The sequence below is a fragment of the Ammospiza caudacuta genome, chromosome 8 (genome assembly GCF_027887145.1).
Source record: "Ammospiza caudacuta isolate bAmmCau1 chromosome 8, bAmmCau1.pri, whole genome shotgun sequence".
NCBI classification, from domain to species: Eukaryota; Metazoa; Chordata; class Aves; order Passeriformes; family Passerellidae; genus Ammospiza; species Ammospiza caudacuta.
In genome coordinates this window covers 37,481,424-37,503,945 of record NC_080600.1, presented here as the reverse complement: position 1 = coordinate 37,503,945, position 22,522 = coordinate 37,481,424, and the positions used below count along the sequence as shown (strand labels likewise).

The 22,522-nt window shown below is 40.3% G+C and overlaps 1 protein-coding gene across 1 annotated transcript in view; it reads left to right on the top strand.

Moving 5' to 3' along the window:
• The window catches only part of TMEM163 (transmembrane protein 163), an 87,415-nt gene that overhangs the window by 61,429 nt on the left and 3,464 nt on the right, over positions 1–22,522 (top strand). The window contains exons 5-6 of the mRNA XM_058809825.1: positions 5,316–5,412; positions 18,994–19,105. Coding sequence (XP_058665808.1) covers positions 5,316–5,412; positions 18,994–19,105 — 209 coding nt within the window. The remainder of the gene's footprint in view (positions 1–5,315; positions 5,413–18,993; positions 19,106–22,522) is intronic.

The window sequence follows — 22,522 nt, the reverse complement described above, 5'->3', positions numbered from 1 at the left end:
GCAAAGACCTCCTGGACAGTTGCCTTCTGTGTTACACCATGTGACTTCCCCTGAATGATTCCCTGCATGATATTCACTCTGTCAGCCACTAATACTGAAATCCCTTCTAATCATAGGGAAACAGGATTTAGCACTTTTACAGTTTTTATTAGAATAATTAATTTTATAATTTTTTTTCTTCCTTAAACTCTATTGGTGGGTTTACTCAGAGATTAAATTCTGTATCCATCATAAAACTGATTTTCTCTGCTTTGCTGAAGAAGCACACATTACTCCTGGGCTTAGAGCTCTTATTGGCCTGCAGCTCATTTTAATGTGAAGTTACAGTTTCTTGCAGAGTAATATTTTTCACCACTTCAGTGGTGAAAACAGCCTGCAGAGACTTTAACATTTCCTTTTCTGTGGGCTATTAGGAGTCATTAGTACTGAAAGATCTTGACAGAGCCTGCAGAGTTAAAGATTTTGTGACTAAAAATTAATGGGTTCACAGGATACTGCAGGTTGGAAGGGGCCTCAGGAGGTCTCTGGCACAAGCTCCTGCTCAGAGCAGAGTGAGCTGTGAGATCAGAATAAGACACTCAAAACTTCATTCAGACAGCTCTCCAAAACTTCCAAGGCTCCACAGCCTCTCTGAGAAACTGTTCCACTATTAATCCATGGTGGAAATCTCATTTCTTTTAGGAAAAGATAATGTGGTAAGATTATTAACAATCAAGGAAATGCAGAATTAAAATAGAGTAAACCAGCTCTTGTAGGGTAACCAAAATACATGTAGAAATGAGAAGTATTTTCTTTTATTTACAGCATTGTGGCTGCCAGAGAATTGGATAAAGAACAGAGGCTTGTTTAGATGGCAGCTTTGCAAATGTGAGAATAGAGTTCCTATCTCAAGAATATGAATACAAATCCTCGTGCTCTATACAATGAATTTTTTTTCAGTTCCTTTTGTCATGTTTACCCCTGTAGCTCAGCTGAAATGATCAAAATGTTTTCTGTGAGTAAGGCAAGCAATCTTGATACCAGAAAGTTTTTACAGTGAGAGCAATCAATCACTGGAACAACCTCCCCAGGGATGTGGCAGAGCCCTCATTGTGGGGAGTTTCCAAGATGCTGAGAATCTGATCTAGGTGCTGTGAAAGGTTGGACCAGGTGACATTTGGAGGTTTCTTCCATCCCAGACTCTTCTGTTATTCTGTGAGCCTCTTTGCTTTGGTTAAAGTAATAAACACCCCCAACCCTCCCACAAAATAACCCATATAATCAAAACAGGTCAGCTAATCTGGGATACTGCAATGGATGAAGCAGGTGGGAGAACAGAAAAAAAAAAATTGGGAAGCAATTAGACTGCTCCTGACAAACTTGTTTTATTCCATGTGGTGTCATCATGGTTCAGGCATTAGCGTAATGAACTGGAAGTGTGGTGGTGAAATATTTTCCAGGCTATAGCAGACAAACCATCAAGAGCAAGAGACCCTTTTCCCTCCCTACTGCCCCAAAACAACTCCCTGTGAGCTGCTAGGAGAAAGTTGACACATTTTTGCAGATTGTGTTCATATGCATCACTAATTTTTTCTGAATCTTTAATTCTGTTGTCCCACCTTTGCTGATTGAGAGGAGGAATTTCCAAGGGCTCCATTGCAAACCCTTGTTGGTACAGTGCTGCTGTAAAGATTTGCCAGAAAGAGAATGGGATGGTGATTAAAAAGAGGAAATTTTTGCCTTGGCTGTTGATATGAGAAAAACTCCATTTCCAGTCACCCTTGTGTAGCTTTTCCCTGATCACTTTTGAGGTAGTTTATAGCAGAGCTCGTTACTCAGCATATATTTGTAATTTCATTCCTATTATTGATTTATTTTTTATAAAATGTTACTAAACAAGTCTCTGAGAATCTAAACCTGCAAGTCTTACATCAATCTGAGTGCTGCTCACCTGGAGGAGCAGCCTCTTTTTCTGAAAGAGGTCAACTCATGGAAAGGGTGTTTAGTGTGGCAAAGCCATGCTAAAGGTAAAGTTGCTTCATTATGTTGAAAATTAATCACCATAGAAATCTGAGTGAGAATAATCTCTAATTCTGTGTTGGCAACATTAGAGAATTTTAGACTTATCACTATCTGTAGGGAATTATAACAAAGAATTGCAAACTTTAAGATAGAATAAAGGCTAAATTCATGAACTAGGAGGCTGTTCTGCTGCATTTACTGAATGCAAATGAATTGGATCATTGGAGTTACTCTCCTTAGGAAATTAATTTTATCATAAAATGAGGGGGGGAAGTGCTAACTTACTAATAGCAGCTTGAAAATTGAGTTTGTGGACATGGAAGCCCCTGAATCTCAGTACTTTTCATAGCTACCTGCTTAAAAGCCATTGACTTATGCAAAGCAACAAATTTTTGATTAAGGAAAAGAATATCAGGTGCTTACAGTGATTGATTTCCTTTTCTGGTTTCCTTATGGGTTGTGAGAATTTGTCATCAAAATGAGGAATTGTGTCTGTTAGAGCTGCACACAGGGACTATGTGATGGAAGAGGTGAGGTGGCAGCTGTGTGTGCTGTAATGCAGTTACACTGATCTGCTTCTGATGGCTGTGAAAAATCCAGGGCTTCTGTAGTACAAAATGGGTATTTATAGGGCTGCATAAATATAAATGGCTTGTATGTGGGTTGTAATACTGCTTTCAAGAAAACATCTTTTGAAAATTGTCAAGATTCAATTGTCAGAATCAATCTTTTGTTTTTAAGATTTATACAGGTGTCTGAATTCCACTAGAAGTGATCTAGCAGGGACATAAGCTCCAAACCTGTGTAAAGTCTTTGATGGTTTTGAGAGTCTAAATTATTTCACTCTAAATGCCTGGAGCTTCAGTACAACCAATTTAACAGAGTGTTTCATATGCGACAAAATAATGCTGAAATGATAAGGCAATTTCTAAAACAATGAATTACACTTCATATTGTCTTCTGGATTTTCACATACAAATACTGCCTCAAAAACACATCAAGAACTCTTGGCAGATCATGATCAGCTACCAACACCTACAGCAAACTAAAGAAGGCTTGGTGGTTTCACTGTTAAATCTGTAATATTTAATTATCTTGTAGTTTTCATTACTTTTGCATTCCAAATTGCTTTAAGAAAAAAAACAACTTTGAAAGTTCGAGATGTAGCTGAGTTAAAAGTTGATTGCTGCCTGAATATCAGAGAGATGCCCTCACCTTGTCCTTTGTGAATTAGTTTTCTATTCTTCAAACTATACTGCATTCTGAAAGATTCCAGAAAGATTATTGCTTCTGAAAACCAAATAAAGATTTTACACTTTGTTTTAAAATGTTTTGATGAAATTTTCTTTCTTCCTCCTTTTTTAGAAGCAATATATTACACGGGACTGGAGGAGATTCCAGATTCATGCATTCTTCATTAGAGCTTTTCTGCTGCCTGTCAAACCTGTAGCATCAATTCTTTTGCTTTACAGATCAATTATAACTGTAACTATTTAGTGGGTTCAGTGGTAACCTCTGACACTAACTCAGCTAGAAATGGCTGTAAAATAAGGACATGATCTTCAAGAGATGCTGGAGATGTGAGTCAAGGGTTAGGACAAAGTTATCAGGGTTATCGTAAATTCTTCTCTGTGTTATCAGTCCACCCTCACTTCTGCATCACTCCTCTTTCATTAGTTTTTATGGGTACTTCTGAGTTGATTTCAACCTGTTTAGAAATGGCAGTTTGCTCACCTAATTTAATTGAATGTTATTAATGAAGTTGCATTTGCCAAGCACCTTGGCACTAACACCCTTCATGTGCAGTTGGAAACACTCTAGTTACACAGCAGTGATTGTTAGCAGATGGAAATGGGCTGGCTTGTATTAACATTTTTGTGGTCTAGCACAGTGAAAGTAGAGCATGCTTACAATAACCAACTGCAACTTGTTTATTATGTACTACAGTTTCTCAGATTAATTTTAGGAGGTTTGTTATTTTTTACATTTGTAGTTGGATTTTGCATGATTTGCAGTCTAGTTAGAAATTATTTCTTTCTAGTAAATGAGATTAAAAGAAGACAGTGCAGTGTTGTGTCTTGGTGGTTTTGCAGATAAATCAATACACTCAAGAAGGCAAAAAACCATGTATTTTTTTGCTTGAAGTACTATACTCATGAATTTTGCATGGCTGTGGATTCCAAAAGCCAGCATATAAAGGAGAAGCTAGGCTTGCTAAATACGACTACTGAATGCTTATTCAAACCTCAGTCTGCATTTCTGTCTGCTATTAATACCCTTGTCACTGTTGTTATCTTCTTCTTTTTCATCTATCTACTTCAGCTATTTCTGGGTAAGTAGGTGGATGGGAATTCTTTTGCCACAGTAAAACTGAGCTGGAGAATAAGAGAAACAGATCAAGGTTGCTGAAGCCATTGTGTATCTGCTGGCAAATTTGCAAAATATTTGGGTGTTTGGCAAGTCCACAGAGACAACCCCAAACTCTCTGATTTATGTGGGAACAAAATCCAGCCAGTGGTCAGGGCATTCCCCAGGGAATGTTTGCCTCTCTTGCCCAGAAGTGTGCAGGGAATAAAAGGTGTGCTGAGGGAAAGGCAAGATGCATTCAGCAGGCATCCAATTCTAGGTATTGCCACAGGAAATGTGATCCACAGTTTCCAGCTCACAGATTTGGGGCTGTGTTGGTTTAAGCCTGTTGTGGGGGGATGGAAAAGCTTGTCTTTCAGAATGGCTGTCAGATGAAATGTCAGCATATCCTTGCAGGAAGTTCATGTGTCTTGTGTCAAGCAGTCACTGGCTCAGCAAGTGGCCTTAGGCAAAGTCAGCCAGATTTTGTGGACCAGTTCCTGGGTCATGTCATGCCTGACTGGGGAGGAAAGGGCAGGAAACAGCTGTTCCAGGCTCTGGAACCACATTTACCAAATATCTCTGCTGGGTTAGTAAAGAGAATGAAGTTCCTTTCATTATTCTAATGGGAGATCCTAGCAAAACAAACACACAGAGAGAAACAGTCCTTCTCTAGAGGGCTCTGTGATAAATCATCAGGAGCAGAAGTGGCAGGGCTTTCTCTCTGAAACATCAGAGAATAGAGCATCATCTGCTGTGCCCTGCCTTCTCATACATAATCCAGGTTTTAAGAATGGGAGAAGAACTGGATGTTTCATTCTGTTCTTTAATTTAAACCTCTATCTTTAGCTTCTTAAGACTTTTTTTTTATTATTAATATTCTGTCACCTTCTGTTACCCTGGAAGTGTTGGCAACTTCAAATATGTTCTTAACATTTCTTTGTATTTTTCTCTATTTTCCCCCCCAGGGCTTGTGTTATCTTGGGTGTCATATTCCTGCTGTCATCAATATGTATTGTGATCAAAGCCATCCATGATCTTGCAAAGAGGGTGCTTCCAGAAGTGGTAAGGTGATTCCTGTTCTTTTAAATGTTCTCTTTATTCCCTGCCCTGCCAGTGGGACTGAGAATTGCCAGTGTCTCCTTCCAGCAGCCCCACTGAACTCTGTGGAGCTCTAGCAGGTGCCTTTCCTGCCTGGCTCACATGCTGCTCCTGCTCTTCCAGCAGTATTTTTGTTTAAGTGATGGAGTCTAGTCTACTTCTGGAGTTTAATTATGGGTTTTTTATAGGTTTGACCCCAAATCTCTCTCAGTGTAACCACTTAAAGCTTCTACACAGGACTGTGGGAGTTCATTTACAGAGAGGAGGCCTCTCTGAGCTTAATGAATGTACTAGAATTTTATGAGAAGAATGTTTCCACAGTTTACTTCTCCAATGGCTTCAGTATTTTATCTTCAGTGTGGAAAAAATATATTTTTGGATTATATTTTAATTTCTTCCAGCTCTTGCCTCCAACTCCAGAGCCATGTACGTGTGGCAGGGATGGAACAGGTGAGGGGAGCATGCTGGGTGAGAGAGCTGGCTTTTAGACTGACTCACCTTGGAGCATCACAAAGGGCTTTTCTCCTGCTCTCTGCTTTCTTTTGGCTGTGGAAGCAGCCCCTCCCTGGCCTGTGGAGCAGCTCTCCCCAGTGGCCTTTATCTCCCAGCTCTGCTCTGGCCTGTCCTGCTTGCTTCCTTGCAGTACTGGCTATTAACTCCCACTCATCTTAACAAGCTGCTCACTGGGAAAACCATTTGGCAGTGGTTCTGCTCCCACAAGACTCTTCCTAATGTGCTCAAATAAAATGAGTTTGTCAGTTCAGTTGTTGTGTGCACAGCCTGACTCAGAGCTTTGTGAAGTTTGGTCAGGCTGTGTGCTTAGCCTTTGACCTCAAGGACTCACCCTGCCAAGTGGCATTCTCCACAGAGCACCACCCAGAAACCAAAACTCCTTCCTTTCAACCAGGAGATGGAGGCAGAGCTGGAAAATCAGAAAGCCAAGATGGGATTCCATCTGTTACACACTGTTAGCAGTGCAGATGACCAAATGGGTCTCGTGTTCTCATGGAAACTTGCAAGGAACTGGGCAATTCCAGGAGCTTGTTTTCAGTGGTTTATGGAAATCTGGGTGAAGATGAGTAGCACAGCCCATGAGTGAGCAGGTTACTGAGCTGCAGTCAGGTGCATTGTTTGACTGCAGGTGATTCATGTTCTCTTTGCATTTTGCTTGCCCTCTTTTCCAATCTTCATAGTTTACTGCCTCCTCAGCTTTGCCAGCATCCCAGCACATGGAGTTCACCAGCCTGGTTCTGTCAAAATGATCTGGGTTAGCTCAAACACTTTCAGGAGTCAGTTCTTAAACCCAACAAAAACATTTTGACAGAACTGGGTTGGGGGGTGAGCCTGGGGCCAGTGAGGCTGAGGAGGAGGAAGGTGAGGGTGAGGGGAGACCCTGCTGTGATGGTCAGCTAAGGGACAAATTCTTAACTTGTCTGTAGCCAAACAGTGCAAACTGGCAACAGCTTGACTCCTCTTTAGTGAGAAAATGAAATATATAGTCCTGACTCAATGAAGGAGAAGGGAAAAGGGAGGTTACAACCATAATTAAAACACTAATTATGGTGAATTTTTGGTAGTGTATATCAGGTTAACTCAGATGTCTCAGTCTAATTCATTGTGGGAAAATGCTCTAATAATTCTATCAGTAGGAACAGAAATTTAAAAGTTTTTTCATCTATATCTTACACTTTCATCATTACAAGTTCAATCTACAAGAGAGGACTCTATTTCTGATGTGGGGAGAAATGTCTCATGTTTGGATTGTGAACATTTTTCATGATTTGCATTTAATGATTTTTGTGATATTGTACTTCCTCTTTTTTAATTCTTTTAAGTGCAGTTACAGTAGGAAAATATATGGAATCAGACTTATAAATGTGGATGGATAATCTTCCTCCTGTGACTGTTCTCACTCATCTAGGCACTCAAGTACTACCAGCAGTTTGAAGGATGTATCTGGCAGGGCATGGGCTGTGGATGAGTGGTGGCAGGATAAAAGTCACACACACACACACACCTGAAGGATTTTCATACCTGGCAATTCTGCCTGGAATGTAGATTGGAGCATGGCATGACAAGAGATGGTACTTTTGTTCCATGTCTCTAAAATGACATGGCAAGTATTTTAATTTCAAAGCCTTTCAGTACATCTCCCCATGGGAAACTGATTCAGCAAAGGTTGTGTCACAGGTGAAATATCTCTGTGCAAACTCAGAATAACAGTGAAAAATGGAAGCCTCAGGGGACAGCACCACTGCTGCAAGTCATGGCCAGTGAGGTGTAGTACCTAGGGGTTGCCAACATTAAAAATAACTGGGGGAAGAGGATGTTGTTGAATAGAAACCTTTCCAGTTGCCATAGCTGTGCCTCACTGTGATGCTGATTTTGAGGTTGCTTGTTGCTCCCTTAGCTGCTCTAAGCAGAAATTGTTCTTCTCAGTTGTTTGGGTCTTTGTTGATTGATTGTGCTCCCAGCAAAGCTGTACCTGCCCAGGCCATGCCATCAGCATCTGAGCAGAGGGGAAATCTGCTCAAATTTCATCAGTAGGAGGCAGAAGTTTCTGCCTCTGCTCCTTTATCCAGGGTGCTGTCTTCTACTTCTTGGGCCACTGATGAACTAATTGCTAATGATACTAATTTCTGTAGTATCTTACCATGTAATTTGGTTTTAATGTGTGGCTATATATCATATATAACAGTAACAATGTTTTCTGTTAATAGTTTTTTGCATAGCACTGAAGTAACCAGTTCTGTATCAAAGTAGTGACCTGAAATATTTTCTGTGTGACATCTGTGTTATTGGGGTTTGATATTAACTTGCTATTCTGAGACCAGGGAATTATCCTTGTGGTGTGAGCAAGAGCAGAACATTAGGACCAAGGAAAGGTAGTGTAACTCCACCAGTGTCCCAAACTGGTATAAAACGGGTGAAGAGCTCAGCACTAAATTAAGAGGATCTGTGCTTCAACAGAAGTTTCACATGTGAGTCAGAGTCCCATGATTTTTTGGTACAGTTTACATCCTTGTTGCCCTTTATTGCAGCAAAGGTCACTGAAGATGTGGGTAATTTTTCAAGAATCTTGTGAAATTTTAGCTGTGTGACTTCAATCTTAAGGGAGATAATGCGGCAAAAACCCAACTGGAAAATGTTGCTTTTGGGGATCAGATGCTGAACACAAAGTTGGTACTGTCAGCCCTGAGGATGGAGATGGCTGGGAATGCACTGCTCTATGTGAGGAATACAAGATTAACCTAGTGATAATAATTATGCAAACCAACATGACTGACTGCATTGTTCTCAGAGCTATAAAGTCTCTTTTTATGTCTTTATTTCTCTTTAACTTAAGGAACTTTGTAATAATTTCTCTGAGTTCATTTCAAATTGCAGATGTTTTGGAGAAAACAATATGATCTGGAAAAGTTTAATTTTAGAAATTAAATAGACTGGGTACTTAAGTATCTGCTCGCTAATGGTAAAGAACTCTGACTAAAATCCTAAAAGCAGAGTCAATAACTTTTGAACAATTCTGGATCAATTATAGGAGGCTCATTGTAATTCTTGTTGCATATGAGATACACTGGTTATGTATCTGTCAATTCTTAATATGCACATGGCAAAAAAGTTTCTGGGAAAAATTTTGTGAATTCTTTGATGTAGAGAGTCTCTTGTCCTTAAAGTGAATCTTGAAATAATTGCTTTCATGAAAATACTAGCAATAAGAGAAAATATAAAAATCATGTGATTAAGAAATCATTTGAAGTATTTTCCAAATGTTTTGAGCAGATATTCTTTTACTTATGTAGACACTCAGAAACAGGAGTCTCCTGTATTTGTTGCCATTTCACATAATGGCTTCAGGTGCAGGTCTGGCTACCCTCAGAAGGATTCAGAGGACCAGGAGGAGAGTGACAGCTTTACTGCACATTAATGGCATTTCCACCTTGACTTCCCCATTGTGTAAGGGGCTGAAATGCCCCCAGGTTCCTGTTAGGCTGCAGGGAGGTGCTGCTCAATTTACAGGGAGGAGCTCATGGTTAGCTCAGCCAGGCATTTTCCAGTCACCCATTTTAATTCTCTTTTCTTCCATGCTGGATGTGATTTTGTTGAAACCCTGTGAATGGCAGCACTCCTGATCTGCTCTGGCACAGGAGGGAGGACAATTAGAGCTCCTGACTTTCTGCATTTCTTAATATTGCTCCTGCCTTCCTTTTCTGCTTCTTGTTTGTGTTACCTCTTGCTGTGTCTCAAGTAAAAATAACCAGTAGGTAGTGTTATGTCACAACACAGGCTTTCAGCACAGGCAGTGGTTTTGTAATTCTTTTGAATGCATCAAAACCTTGGGAAACACAGAAATAGTGGATTTCTCCTTTTGGTTCCCTAGCTTGATATGCTGAGGGCTGTAGTTAACTTTGACATAGCCTGTAAGGCAGGTTATGAATGACCAGGTAGATTAATTAGTTTAAAATAACCTGGATGAATTTAATGAGAAGTGTTTGTCTGGAATTTTGGCTTTGGTTGTGTGATTGTTTCCTACATGCAACAGCAACCATGGCTCTACTGGCCCAAAAGGTCCAAATTTGGTATTGAGTGACTTTCTTCATGCTTTTCTTTTTAATTTTATCTCCATCTTTAGATGAGAAAGCCTGGAGAGCCCACGGAATTCAAAGGATGAGGGTCACCAGGGATTTATGCAATATGTTCACTTTTGCAAATTACTGTTTAGCACTGAATTGATATTTTTAGAGAACTTTAACTGTAGATTTCATTTCCTGCAGTTAGCAGCAAGTCCAGAAATTGTCATTATTAGGTAAACTTATGGTTTTCCCTTTGCACAGGACTTTGTATTTATATTATAATTAAAAAGAAGCCTGCCCTGAAAAATGATACTCTGTGTCAGGAGAGTTGGCCAGACAGTTAATTATACACTTATTATGTAATTCTGTATTTTTATTAATTATACATCTCTTAACTGTGAAAATTTCGTTTTCAAGCAACTGAGATATAATAACAATAATTCTCAGTGTTCAAAACACCATCCCTTGTGCCAATGTTTTCTGGTATTTGTGATGTAGAGCAGTGTTCTTCAACAATGATCCATGGAATGGTGTGTGTCTTGAAATGAGTTATTTACTGAAGTCATGAATTTCAGGGTTGATAAGGTAGATGTAGGAGAATATTGCAACTGAAGGGATCTGCTTGTCCAAGAGGGCTGGAAAATGCCAATATTGAATATGTGCAGTGAGAGGTGGAATGGATCTTTTTTTCTCTCACAGTTTTGGGGATTTTTACATCACCCTTTGTGAGCATTAAAAAACATATGAAGGGTCTCTGATTCTTGGAGAGAGGAGTAAATGAGGAGAGTAGAGTTTTCCTATCACTTCCAGTGGAGATTTGTCTGCCATGCAACCTCACCTTGGATTTGTAGAGATGCTTCATTTTCCTTTGGAGGCAAATTTGGGTGTGGGGGTGGAGACAATTTCTGCCAGCACGTGTGTGCCAGTCCCTTTGTCCAGCTGTGGCCTTCATTCTCAATTGCCTGAAAATATTTTTAATTAAGGCTTCCTCATTTGGAGAATTTAGAGATGTGCTGACATTTTCTACTTGCCTTGGAGCACATTTGGAAGGAAATCTTGCTGTTTCCTTCACTTGTGTCTCTAGAATGCTTCAGTTTTTGGGTAAGATTCCTGTACAGGAGCTGTTTAGAGCCCCCAGCCCTTCCCAGGATCTTTGAGTGCCACTATCAAACCCAAAAAATATGGAAAGATTAAAAAACCCAAAGAGACCAAATTTTATACAGGAGAGAGAGATGTGCCATTGATGTGTGGGAACATTACAGCTGCAAATTCCAGTTCTTTCTGTGTTCTTGTCCTATTTTTTATGTAGCTGGGAATTTTTTATTTCGCTGGGAATATTTATTCTGTATGGGCCTGCTTCAATATGACATGCTGCAGTTATTATTTCAGTTTCACATCATTGATCCCTAAGGAAATATTTTTCACCAGCCAGATCTTTGACTTTTTTCCCCCCTCTCCCTTTTTTTCTTTTTTTCCTTTGTTCCAGCACTTGCTGAAAGTGTTAGATGAAGTAGGCCAGCTGCTCTTCTTTCTGGAGTGTTTGGAATTAAAATTTCTGATAATTTTAGCTCTTGTTCTATACACCTGAATTAAAAAGCTAATCAGTAATTGACATTTGGAAGAGAAAGTCTTCATTTTTGTTTACCCTTGAGGTTAATTTTAAATGAATATTTCTCAGATCATGTAATTTAAAATGGGTTTTTTTTCCTACAATGATGAGTATTGAACCTAAAATAGAATAATTTCTTGTTGGCTCAGAAATCATTTACTGAGGCTCCTTTTCCCCAAGCTATGAGATTCAGAATATTTCCCTCATTGTTACTTTCAGCATTTGTTCTCCTACCTGTGTTAGCCATTATAAGATAATTCCCAATAGGGGAAGGAATTACCATTCCTTTATTGATGTTTCAGAGAGCAATATCCACAGCCAGTGCTGTCCCTGAGGATCTGATACACACACATTTCACTGCAAATAAGGAAGCAGTAGTGATTTTGCATACTGTTGATGACATGCTTGGATTTTTGTGTAGATTTTAGTGATTTTTGACATTTTATTAATATATTGAGAAAGGAATCTAAAAATCCTTGAGTGTAGGTTTTGAGAATTGCTTTGTGTTTGCATTTGCTGCTTGCCAGTTCTGTGATAAAAAACCCTTCAACATTTGCTCCTTTACCTTCCTCATGCCAATTACTAGATATTCTTGGGTAGTACAAACATAATTTAGATGTGAATGATGTGCTTTATTTTGACCATTGCCACAAATAATTTGCAGACTTTCTCTTGTTTCTTGAAGAAGGCTCAAAACCCCAAGCACACTGGGAAAGGCTGTTTTAATTTCACCTGGGGTTGTAAATCAATATCCATTTACTATGCAGTTACTGCTTGCATTTCCCTGGGTAATAGTATAACACATGTAATGTCAATGCAGTTTGGCATTTGTCCTCATTAGTATGGCAAAGGACACTTTTTTGCAAGAGTAAGCAAGCATCATGCAATATTTGTGACATTTCCTGCAGGACAAAGGCAAGATGTAATCAGTTTGTGTATGAAGTATGTGCAGCCCATCTCATGTGGTGCCTCCAATGCTTTCATAAATGAAATCTCTTGAAAAATTAGGCCATATGTTATTCTATTGTATGTTATTGATTACAGCTGAAAAAGGAAGGTAGGGGTGGCACAGTGTAGCTTTGTGAGTTCTAATTGATTTATTGGTTTAACAGTTTAAAATAAATACATCATAAACATATATTCAACAATGTCAACCATTGATTTATAGGCCAGTAGCAACATAACAAATAACATTTATGATTATATACACATATGTCCTTATACGTTTCCCTATACATTTATAAACCTCATATATAATTTATTGCTTGCCATTTCAAATCAAAGTATCATACACATTAATTATACATGAGAATCCTGCTTTATAATTGTTATTTCTGTGTATGGCTTGGAGTTTGGCCCAAAATACATGTGCTTCTTGCAGGTTATTGAGAATATTGTGGATACTTGAATTGAAGAGTAAGCCAGGGTTAGGGCAAATGAACAGCTACACATCATTCTTTGCCTAGGTGAAAAGCAGATTTTCCAGATTTTCCCATAAAGAGATTTTTCCAGCTTTTATAAGAAAGAAAAGCTGGTGGCTGCTCCCCACTTGGTGGGTGATGTGGAATACTTTGCTGGGCTCAGCTCCCTGCTCATAGGAAACGTCAGTCTCACTCTTCTGAGGGTGGACAAACACAATTTTAATTTGTGTTTCATAACTTTGGTGGATGAATTCTGGGAGAATGGGAAGCATGACTGATCTAATAGTTAAGCAGACTCTTTGCAGGAGTCCTAAGGTCACCTGAGAGAGTTCTGTGCTCCCTCAGCTCACAGGCCCCATGCCTTGATGTGGCATCCAGCACACCCTGCCTTTGTTATCTGCTTCTTGAAAAAGCATTCTGTGCTGTGGGATTGCTTTGTCACACCAAAGACAAGTTTAAACATTCATAAGATTTTTTTTTTTTTTTGGTACTAATAATAGTTCTTTGTATCTCCATGTGAAGAGACTGTCTCCTGCTTGAGTCAGAGACTGGGCTGTTGGTTTGTTTTCTGACAGTGAAGTGCAATTAGAACTCATCCCTTTTGAAGCTTGCTAGTGAGAGAGACCCTCTGGCTTCCCAGGAGCTCCCTTTAGACTGATTGCATAAACTATTTATTACTTGGGAGAAAGTGTGAGAGAGATTTGGACTTCTTTTTTTTTAAGTGTTTGTAATAGAAACATCTTTGTTGCTCTCTATATAGTAACATAATCCTTCAGGGAAAGAAGAGGAGTCCTTTTTGACTGAGTAACAGGCTCTGCAGAGGGGCTTTTAGTGATCCCAGTGTGCCCAGATGCCTTGGCAGCTGCTGGGGGAGCTGGAGGAGCAGGAGGCTGTGGGAGGTGTGGGAAGGTAGGGATGGGGAGCAGAACCTGGCAGGTGCTGGGGAGGATGGCCACCAAGCACCTGGACTGAGGAAGGGTCATTGCTGGGTTCCAGGAGACAGATGGTGAGTTGCAGAGATGGGCAAAATTAATATTTAACAACACAAACTCAGCTCAGTTTGGGCCAGCCATGACTTTGCTCCTGCCAACACCATCTGCAGCATTCCAGAAACACATCCCTACCTCCTCAGCCAAGAGCAGCCAGGCTCAGCTGAGCAGAGGCAAAACACTGTGAGACACCAGCTTCTCTGGAAAGGGAAAAAATGGCAGGGAAAAGGCAGCAGCAGTGATTCCCAGCTCCTGCAGGAGTGAGGAGGAACTCTTGGCTGGTTCAGAGAGGGCAGAGGAGTGGAAGGAAGCCTGCAGCTGTTGGATGGGAGAAGCAGCTTGTTCTGGGATTGCAGTGGGATGAGTGACCAAGGAAGGACAGAGTTTCCTCCCTCCCATTCCTTTTGACTCCACACTGCACAGTGCAGGTGAAATGAGAACATTTTTGCACCTCAAAAGTGGAAGGACTGTAACAGAAGGAGAGTGAGCAGAGAGGAACTGGTAGAAATAAAACACGAAATCAGGGCAAAGTTTTAGGGTCAGCATTAGCAATATGCATTCTAGGGAAAGATTAGGAGCATAAATCAGCCACAACTTAATTACTAGGCTGGGAATTGGTTTAATATTTCTACCTAGTAAGCCAAGCACAGAAGAATCCATTGTGAAGTTTTTAATTTTTTTACTTTCTACAATAGATTCAGGAAGAGATCAAAGTTGCAACATAAAACCCAACAAACTTTTTCTGGAGCCATAAGATTACTGCTGCTTTTGGTGAAATCCTTGAAAGCAGGGGCAGAACTGTTGTGACAATTTTGCAACCCCCCCTTCTCAACTGCACAGCTGGGGACAAGGCATTGGGACAAAGTGGAGGAAAGCTGCCTGCTGACTTCTATTATTCCTTTCTTAGGTAAAAGAGGAAAAGACTTTATTGCTAGGAAAGAAAGCATAAAACCACAGTATAAAATAAATATTAAGTAGGGACATTGTAGCTATTAAAATGCTGTGTAATGAGCAGGCAGCCCAGGATGGGCACCTTGCTTTATGTGCAGTGCTGGTCTATACCTGAAGCCATCTAATCAGAGATAGGTGTCCTTTAATTAAGGCTCACGTACAGTGTGGTAGCAGTGAGGGAATATGATGAAAAGAAATGCAAAAGAAAGGCGCTTTATTTACCACACTGGGAAGCCTTTATCGTATGGAAATGATCAGAATTTAAATTTTTCTCATCTGTCCCAATTTGCTGCTGCTTTAATTAAAATAACACGGAGCACACGTGGGGCGCTGTGCTGGATGTGCCCCCGGTGCCTGTCAGATGGGAGGCAGGGGCTGCCGACAGGGCAGCATCCGCAGGGACGTGGGGCCAGATGGCCCGCCTGATTTTATTCATTTACATCTCCATTACGGCTTTCCTTGCCTCCATCTCTCCGAAGGGTGAGTTCGTTCCTTGGGAATCGTTTCACAGCCGTGTTTAACCCTCTGGAGCCCGCAGCGCTGCAGCGTGTCCCTCACCTCTGCTCAGCCCAGCATTCCATGAATTACCCTTCCCTCGGCTGATTCACCGAATGCTGCTGTCCTGAAGCATTTCCAGCTGCTTGGCACCAAAATAGTGCCAATAGTGCCAAAATAGTGAGATGTTTTTGTTCTTTTCCAACCTCACCTGCCCAGGGAGCAGCCCGGCTGCTGGGTATCACCGCTTTGGGCATCGCCGCTTTGGGCTGCTCTGTTACACCCCCAAACCCTCCTTGTCACTGTCCTTATTCCGGCTCCGGGGCTCCAGAAAGCACAGAGGAGTACTGAAAAAAGAGAGTTTAAATGTTTTTGTTTTTTTTTTTTCCTTTTGGTTTGGTGCTCGCAGCCGCGCTCGGTTCGTGCGGGATCTGCCGCCTCCCGGTGGCTCCTGCGGGGAGATGCTGGGGCTGGGAGTGTTCGGAGATTTTGGGTAATATTTAGAGATTTTGGGTGATGTTTAGAGATTTTGGGTGGTGTTTAGAGATTTTGGGTGGTGTTTAGAGATTCTGGATAGTGTTTAGAGATTTTAGGGTGCTGTTTAGAGATTTTGGGTGTTATTTAGAGATTTTGGGTGGTGCTCAGAGATTTTTGGGTGCTGTTTAGAGATTTTGGGTGTTATTTAGAGATTTTGGGTGGTGCTCAGAGATTTTTGGGTGCTGTTTAGAGATTTTGGGTGTTATTTAGAGATTTTGGGTAGTGCTCAGAGATTTTTGGGTGCTGTTTAGAGATTTTGGGTGTTATTTAGAGATTTTGGGTAGTGCTCAGAGATTTTTGGGTGCTGTTTAGAGATTTTGGGTGTTATTTAGAGATTTTGGGTAGTGCTCAGAGATTTTTGGGTGCTGTTTAGAGATTTTGGGTGTTATTTAGAGATTGTAGATGTTGTTTAGAGATTTTTAGGTGCTCTTAGGAGGTTTTGGGTGGTGTTTAGAGATTTTGCATAGTGTTTAGAGATTTGGGGTAGTGTTCAGAGAATTTGGGTGGTGTTTAGAGATTTTGGATGCTGTTTGGGGATTTTGGGTAGTGTTTAGAGATTTTCGGTGTTGTTTGGAGATTTTTTGGGTATTATTTAGAGATTTTGGGTGTTTAGATATTTTGGGTAGTGTTTAGAGATTTTGGATGCTGTTAAGAGATTTTGGGTGGTGTTTAGAGATTTTGGATTCTATTTAGAGATAAAGCTGGGAATATCACCTTCAAAAAAGCTGTTTGGCACAACCAAAAGCATCTGCATTCAGAGCACGGTTTTTAATTTCTTCCTTCTCTTGCATCCACAGTGATAACAAAGCAGCTTCAATTTGTTTGGTCTTTTCTTTAATCAGGGGTTAGTATTAGTAGTTAGTGGTTAGTATTGGCAACAAAATGAGCTTGTTGCATGTGATTCAGTGGGAAAAAAGTCAAACTTAGAAACAATTTCTAGATCCTGAATATGTATTTTCTATTAAAAAGGCTGTTCAGTAATTCATTACTCCATTCAGAAATCTGTGAGATTTCTGTACATTTAGGTCATTCTGTACATTTAGGTCATTCTTGGATTCCAGAAGAGTAGCAAGACTCATTTTGATCATGACTGTAAAGCAGAACAAATAGCAAGATGCATTTCCACATACTGTGTTTTAGTGACATGTGCAGGAAAAACACTGAATTCACCCCAAAAATTTGTAGCATGCCATGACGAGAAAAAAAAAACAAGAAAAAGCTCTGAATAAAGTGCCATGAAGAGATGAAACCTCATATGATAGCACCGGGAACAAGGCATTGCATTTTCAGGATTCTGAATCAATAACTGGAATTTCGAACATCTCTGGAACAATTTGCAAAATACGTTGTATTATGATCCATAGATTTTTTTTTGAGAAAGATGTGTAAAAATTAGAGGCATAGTTTTGACAAGGATCTCAAATTTTGAGGGTTTTTTGCAAAGTTTATCCAGACTTTTGAAACTTTGTTGTCACTTAAGACCTTCTGAGAGCTCCCAACTTTCCTTGTTAGATTGACAGCAACCAAATATTTCCTTAGTCCTTCCCTAGAACTCAGAAATTGCCTGGCTATTTTTCAGTTGTCCTGTTAAAATAACTTTATGAATGCTTTTTATCCCACCTTTACTCAGTACTTGAGTTCTGTGTTCTCATTGCTTTTATTTTACTCTCTTTCCCTCAGTACATTTTGTCTCATTACTTAATATTGTTAATATTGTACCAGGCCTAGAGAGAATGAGCTCATGATGTGAGTGAAGTAGACTTTTACAATTATACGACATACAAAATTGTATAAAAAATATTGAATGATTTATTTGGGGATATGAGTACATTATACCAGTAATCTAATTCCCAGTGTCTTCCTAAGCAGCTTTCAAAACCATTTTTTGATTTCTTTGGGTTTCAAATTGCTGCTAAAATGATGAAAATGGATGGAGCAGCTGATGAATCACCATGACAATGTTTGGTACCAACGGGGACTTTTGCCAGAGTGTTTTCATCAGGACCAGGGTCCCCGTGGCACTGGCCCACTTAGACCTGCAGATACAAATTAAAAAAGGATTCTTGCTATTTCCTTTACTTGTACTGGTGTTGCAACAGCTTGAATTAAAGTTTCTTTTAAGAGTAATAAATGAATGTAGCTCAAAGCTCTGTGTTTGGGTGGCAGCTGGGAGCTGTGGGTTTTTCTGCAGCCTATGGACTGATGCAAACCATCACAAACCAGTCAGCAGGAGGGGCTGGGGGGCTCCTGGTGGCCTTTAGAGAATGGTGTTAAACAATATTAACTAACTCCTCTTTGCCTGCCCTGACACACAGCTCTCTCCTGAGGGAGCCTGGGGAGCCCATGTTTCACGTGCAAATTAATCAATGGGAATGTTTCTGTGAAATGGACATCCATGAAAAAAAATTGTTTTCTATGAAAGAGCTAAACCTGACTTTGCACGTCAGCATCAGAAGCTTTATGGATGTAGATTGAACCAGACTTCTGGAAAAGGAAATGAAACAAAACCAAAGCAAGCCCAGAATCAGAAACAACATTAAATGGTTATTTCTTGCACAAAAATCTATATTCTCTGGTGAGTGGGATTCTATTTTCAAGCCTTCCTCCTGCCTGTGGGGACTTCATTAGTGCTGGCATCAGGCATTGGATGCCCTGGCAGTCTGCACTCAGCCCCACAGGTAAATATCATCTCCTGACTCTGACCAGGCCTGGTCAATTCACAATTTGTTGATTGGAACTGTCATTAATTATGGCTGAAAAAGCAATTGCAGGTGACAATACAAGCAAAATAAGCACCAGCTGTTGTGGAAGTCATAAGGTAGGAAATCTTGGTCTCAGGTTGTGTTTCTCAGTAGCACTAATAATAATAAATAAGTAGCACAGTAATTAGTGCTTTTTTTCATTTTACAGGTGTGACACGACCAGAGGACATACTAATGTCTGGCTTTTTGTTTTTATTTTTCCCCCAGGATGATTTTCTGTACAGTGTCTCTGTTCTAAGTGGAATCCTTTGCACAGTCTTGGCAGTAATCAAATTTATGCTGGGAAAGGTCCTTACAAGCAGAGCACTGATAACTGATGGTGAGTGTGACATTGATCCTGCTGCTGTTACAGACTCTTCCAGGGGCCCCTGCATGATGAGAGCTGTGAATGAAAGAGCATTGAAATAAGGCAGCCACTGAGAAACGGGAAAAAATCCAGACCCAAACCCTAGAACAGTCTGTGGTACCACTGGCCTCTAGCACAGAGAGGTCAGCTGAAATGAGCTAACACCATTAAAAAGTTGAGTGTGGGAGTGTGGGGGTCCATGAATGTGCTGGAGAGCTCTCTCCTCTGCCACAGCTGCTTCAGGTCTGGAATTCAGGTAACAGAGCAAACCAGACTTAGCCTGACTCTGGTTTTCCAATCATCTAATGTATCCTATGGCTAGAAATATTATGAGTAATGTCTGGTGGAACCAAGCAGTGGATGTGTGGATAGTGAGCAATTACAGAGTTAGAGGTGGAGCAGATAATGGATTAGAGGTGTGTTAGTCAGAGTTAGGCTGCAGCAGGGGGATGTGACACCAATTTAGAGAGCTTTGGTTAGGTCACCTCCATCCTCACTGCCTGTGCCTGGTAAAATCCTGAAAGCTCAAATGAAGCAAAGTCTGCTGCAGAAACGCTGCCTGCTGTGAGCAGGGATCATCACAGTGCTGGTGCCATCCCTTTGGTGTCATTTGTCACCACAGGGCTTCCCTGCCTCTCAGCAGAGCTGCTGGGGCAGGGCAGGCGTGAGACAAACCCTTCCCTGCCCTGCACTGCTCTGGCCCTGCTGGGCTTTGAGATCCCTTGTGGGATCTCCTCCCCTGCACCCTTGGAGCACCTCCCTGCCGCCCCTGCGTCAGCCCCTGACTGCTTCTGCTTTTAAAGCAGGTTGGAAATCATGCTTTCAAAGTGGGTCCAGATATTCCTCTCACTGCCAGGGCTCCAGCTCCTGAATCCCCAGAAATCCCAGGCTCTGCCCTTCACACGGGTGAGGCCACAGTGATGGCAGCAGTTTCACAGATCTCTCCCAGATTTATCTGCCAGGGCAGTGTGAATTACTCAGTAAACAAACACTGTAGTGTGTTCATGATTCATGGGTTGTGGTACCTAAATTATTTTACTCTTTGCTACAGATTTCACTTTAAGGAAATTCAATTCTCAGCTTACTCTAGAGATACATAAATTTTGTTTTATTTTAAGCAAATTAAACATACTTAATTTTTTTTCTGGATGATGTGTGATAGCACATATTATGAGTATCTCTATCATCCCACTTATATAAATTCTTCATGAGTATTTATGTTTTAAATCTGAAAGAAGCAAAAAAGGCATCAGAATAGCAGTGAGGGGGTTACAACTAAGCCATTGCCTCCCTGCATTTGGGATTCTCTCCCAGCAGATCTCCAGCTCAGAGATCTTATCCTTTCCAAGGGGCTCCACCACTCTAGACATTTGAAAATTTAAATATCTTCAACCAAAGGGTGCTGGGAACTGCAGCCCATGAGCCTGACTTCCTTCCCTGCCTGGGTGGAAGTGGGACACATTGACCATTTCAGAGCTGTGCCTAGGAACCCTCCCTTCAAACAAATGTAGCTTAGTTTTGAAACAGAGCAGCTCATTCAGCCAAAATATGAACTGAAAATTCCTAAAACACTCCAGCTCTGAATTGTTCTCCTGTATGACAGAAGAATCTCTTTCCCAATAATTACATCCTTACACCCTCATGCTAATGATACTGCTTCTGAGCTGGAGGCTGCTCATTCTTTGATTAAAAAAATTAGGGAAAAAAAAGTATACAATTACCTCAGCCTGGTTTTTATCTCTCTTCTCCCCTCTAGAACTACTTTAGAAAATGTAGGAGGCTGATCTTAACATGTGTGGTTAAATATCTGCTTTCACAAGATATATTTACATATGTACTTGATTTATTAATGATTAGGAAGAGACAATGTGATTCAGCAGCTGAGACAGATTTAGCAGTCCCTTGCATATCTTTTTTTAGTGTTTTCTGTTTCCTGCTAATTTACCTCCTGTGATCCCTGGCTCCAGACCAACAAACTGTTTTGAGTGAAAGGAGCATGAATTCTTATTCCTTAAAAATAGGTTTATTTTCATAACAGCAAATTCTCTTTTATGCATGTCAACCTCTATTAATTTTCTTTTAATATTTTTTTTTAGAGTAGGGCTTAACAGCAATATATCTTTAAATCCTGAATGTATGAATCCTAATGAGGCAAAATGTCATTTGTACAGTTTGTTTACAGCAAAAGCTCTTGGCCTTTTGGGTAATAAAAATAGCCATTTCCTGCTTTGAATTTTGTGACATCCCAGAGGACAACTCTGTGGCAGTCAGTGATGTCAGCCAACTTTCCTGTAGGTTTTGGGTACCTGTTTCCTACCCAGATTTAGCCACCTGTTTTTTCCTGTGCTGGCCTTACACTCTGAGCAGTGTCTGGATTAATACCTGCAGCCATTCCATGATTTCCTGCCACACCAGCAAAGAAAGATTTGCCTGAATGAGAGTCAGGAAGGGAAAACAATTTCCTTTGCAAGTAGCTTTTAAATTATTTGGGATCACCAGCCAAGAATGGCATGGAAATGTTTTATTCTTTTGCATGAATCCATTTGTGCTGATGAATTCTGAATTAAGCTGGAGCAGGGGAAGTAACACTGGTTTAACATTCTAATTATTAATTTATATTTTATATTCTTTATATCTATAGACACAATATGCATAATTTCAATGAGTATAAATGAGTAAATAGACAAAGACTGGATGTGGGAGGTGTGGATCAAAGGACAGGCTCAGGAACAAGTGTCAGGTGTATCGTTGGCAGTCATGGGAACTGCAAAAACTTGGCTTAGTCTGTAAACAACAGCTGGCTAGAGCTGGCTCACCAAGCAATGTAGAATATTTCAAGTTTGATATTTCATTTGCTATCTAGATTAAATAATGTATGGATCTACCAAATGAATGCATTCTCAGTGACCTTTTTTTGTGTAAAACAACAGGGGTCTCTTTTGGGTTATTGTGGAAAAAAATCAGAAAAGGGGAATTTGGAGTTAAAACCAGAACACAAGGAATGACTTATAAAACCCCAAATCAATAATCAATCCAACAGGAATTGAATGGAAAAGGACATTAATTTTTCCAAAAGCCCTATGAGAATTTTGAAGGAACAGCCTTGGAGAAGAAGAGAACAGGTTAAAAAAAAAAAAAAAGGAATCTAAAAGGATGTTCATTAAAATTGTAAATAGTAGATAAGAAGCTACTGTGGTATATCTAAAGCATAAATAGAAAATATTACCAGGATTATTCGGTATGTCATCAGCAATGTCTACAGCTCTAAGCAATAGTGCCAAGCATGTAAATAAATACATAGAATGGAATAAAAACTTCAAACTTTGACAGGGAAACTGTGCAAAACCATTTCCCTTTCCATGAGTTCCTGGTGTTCATCCTTTAATTATT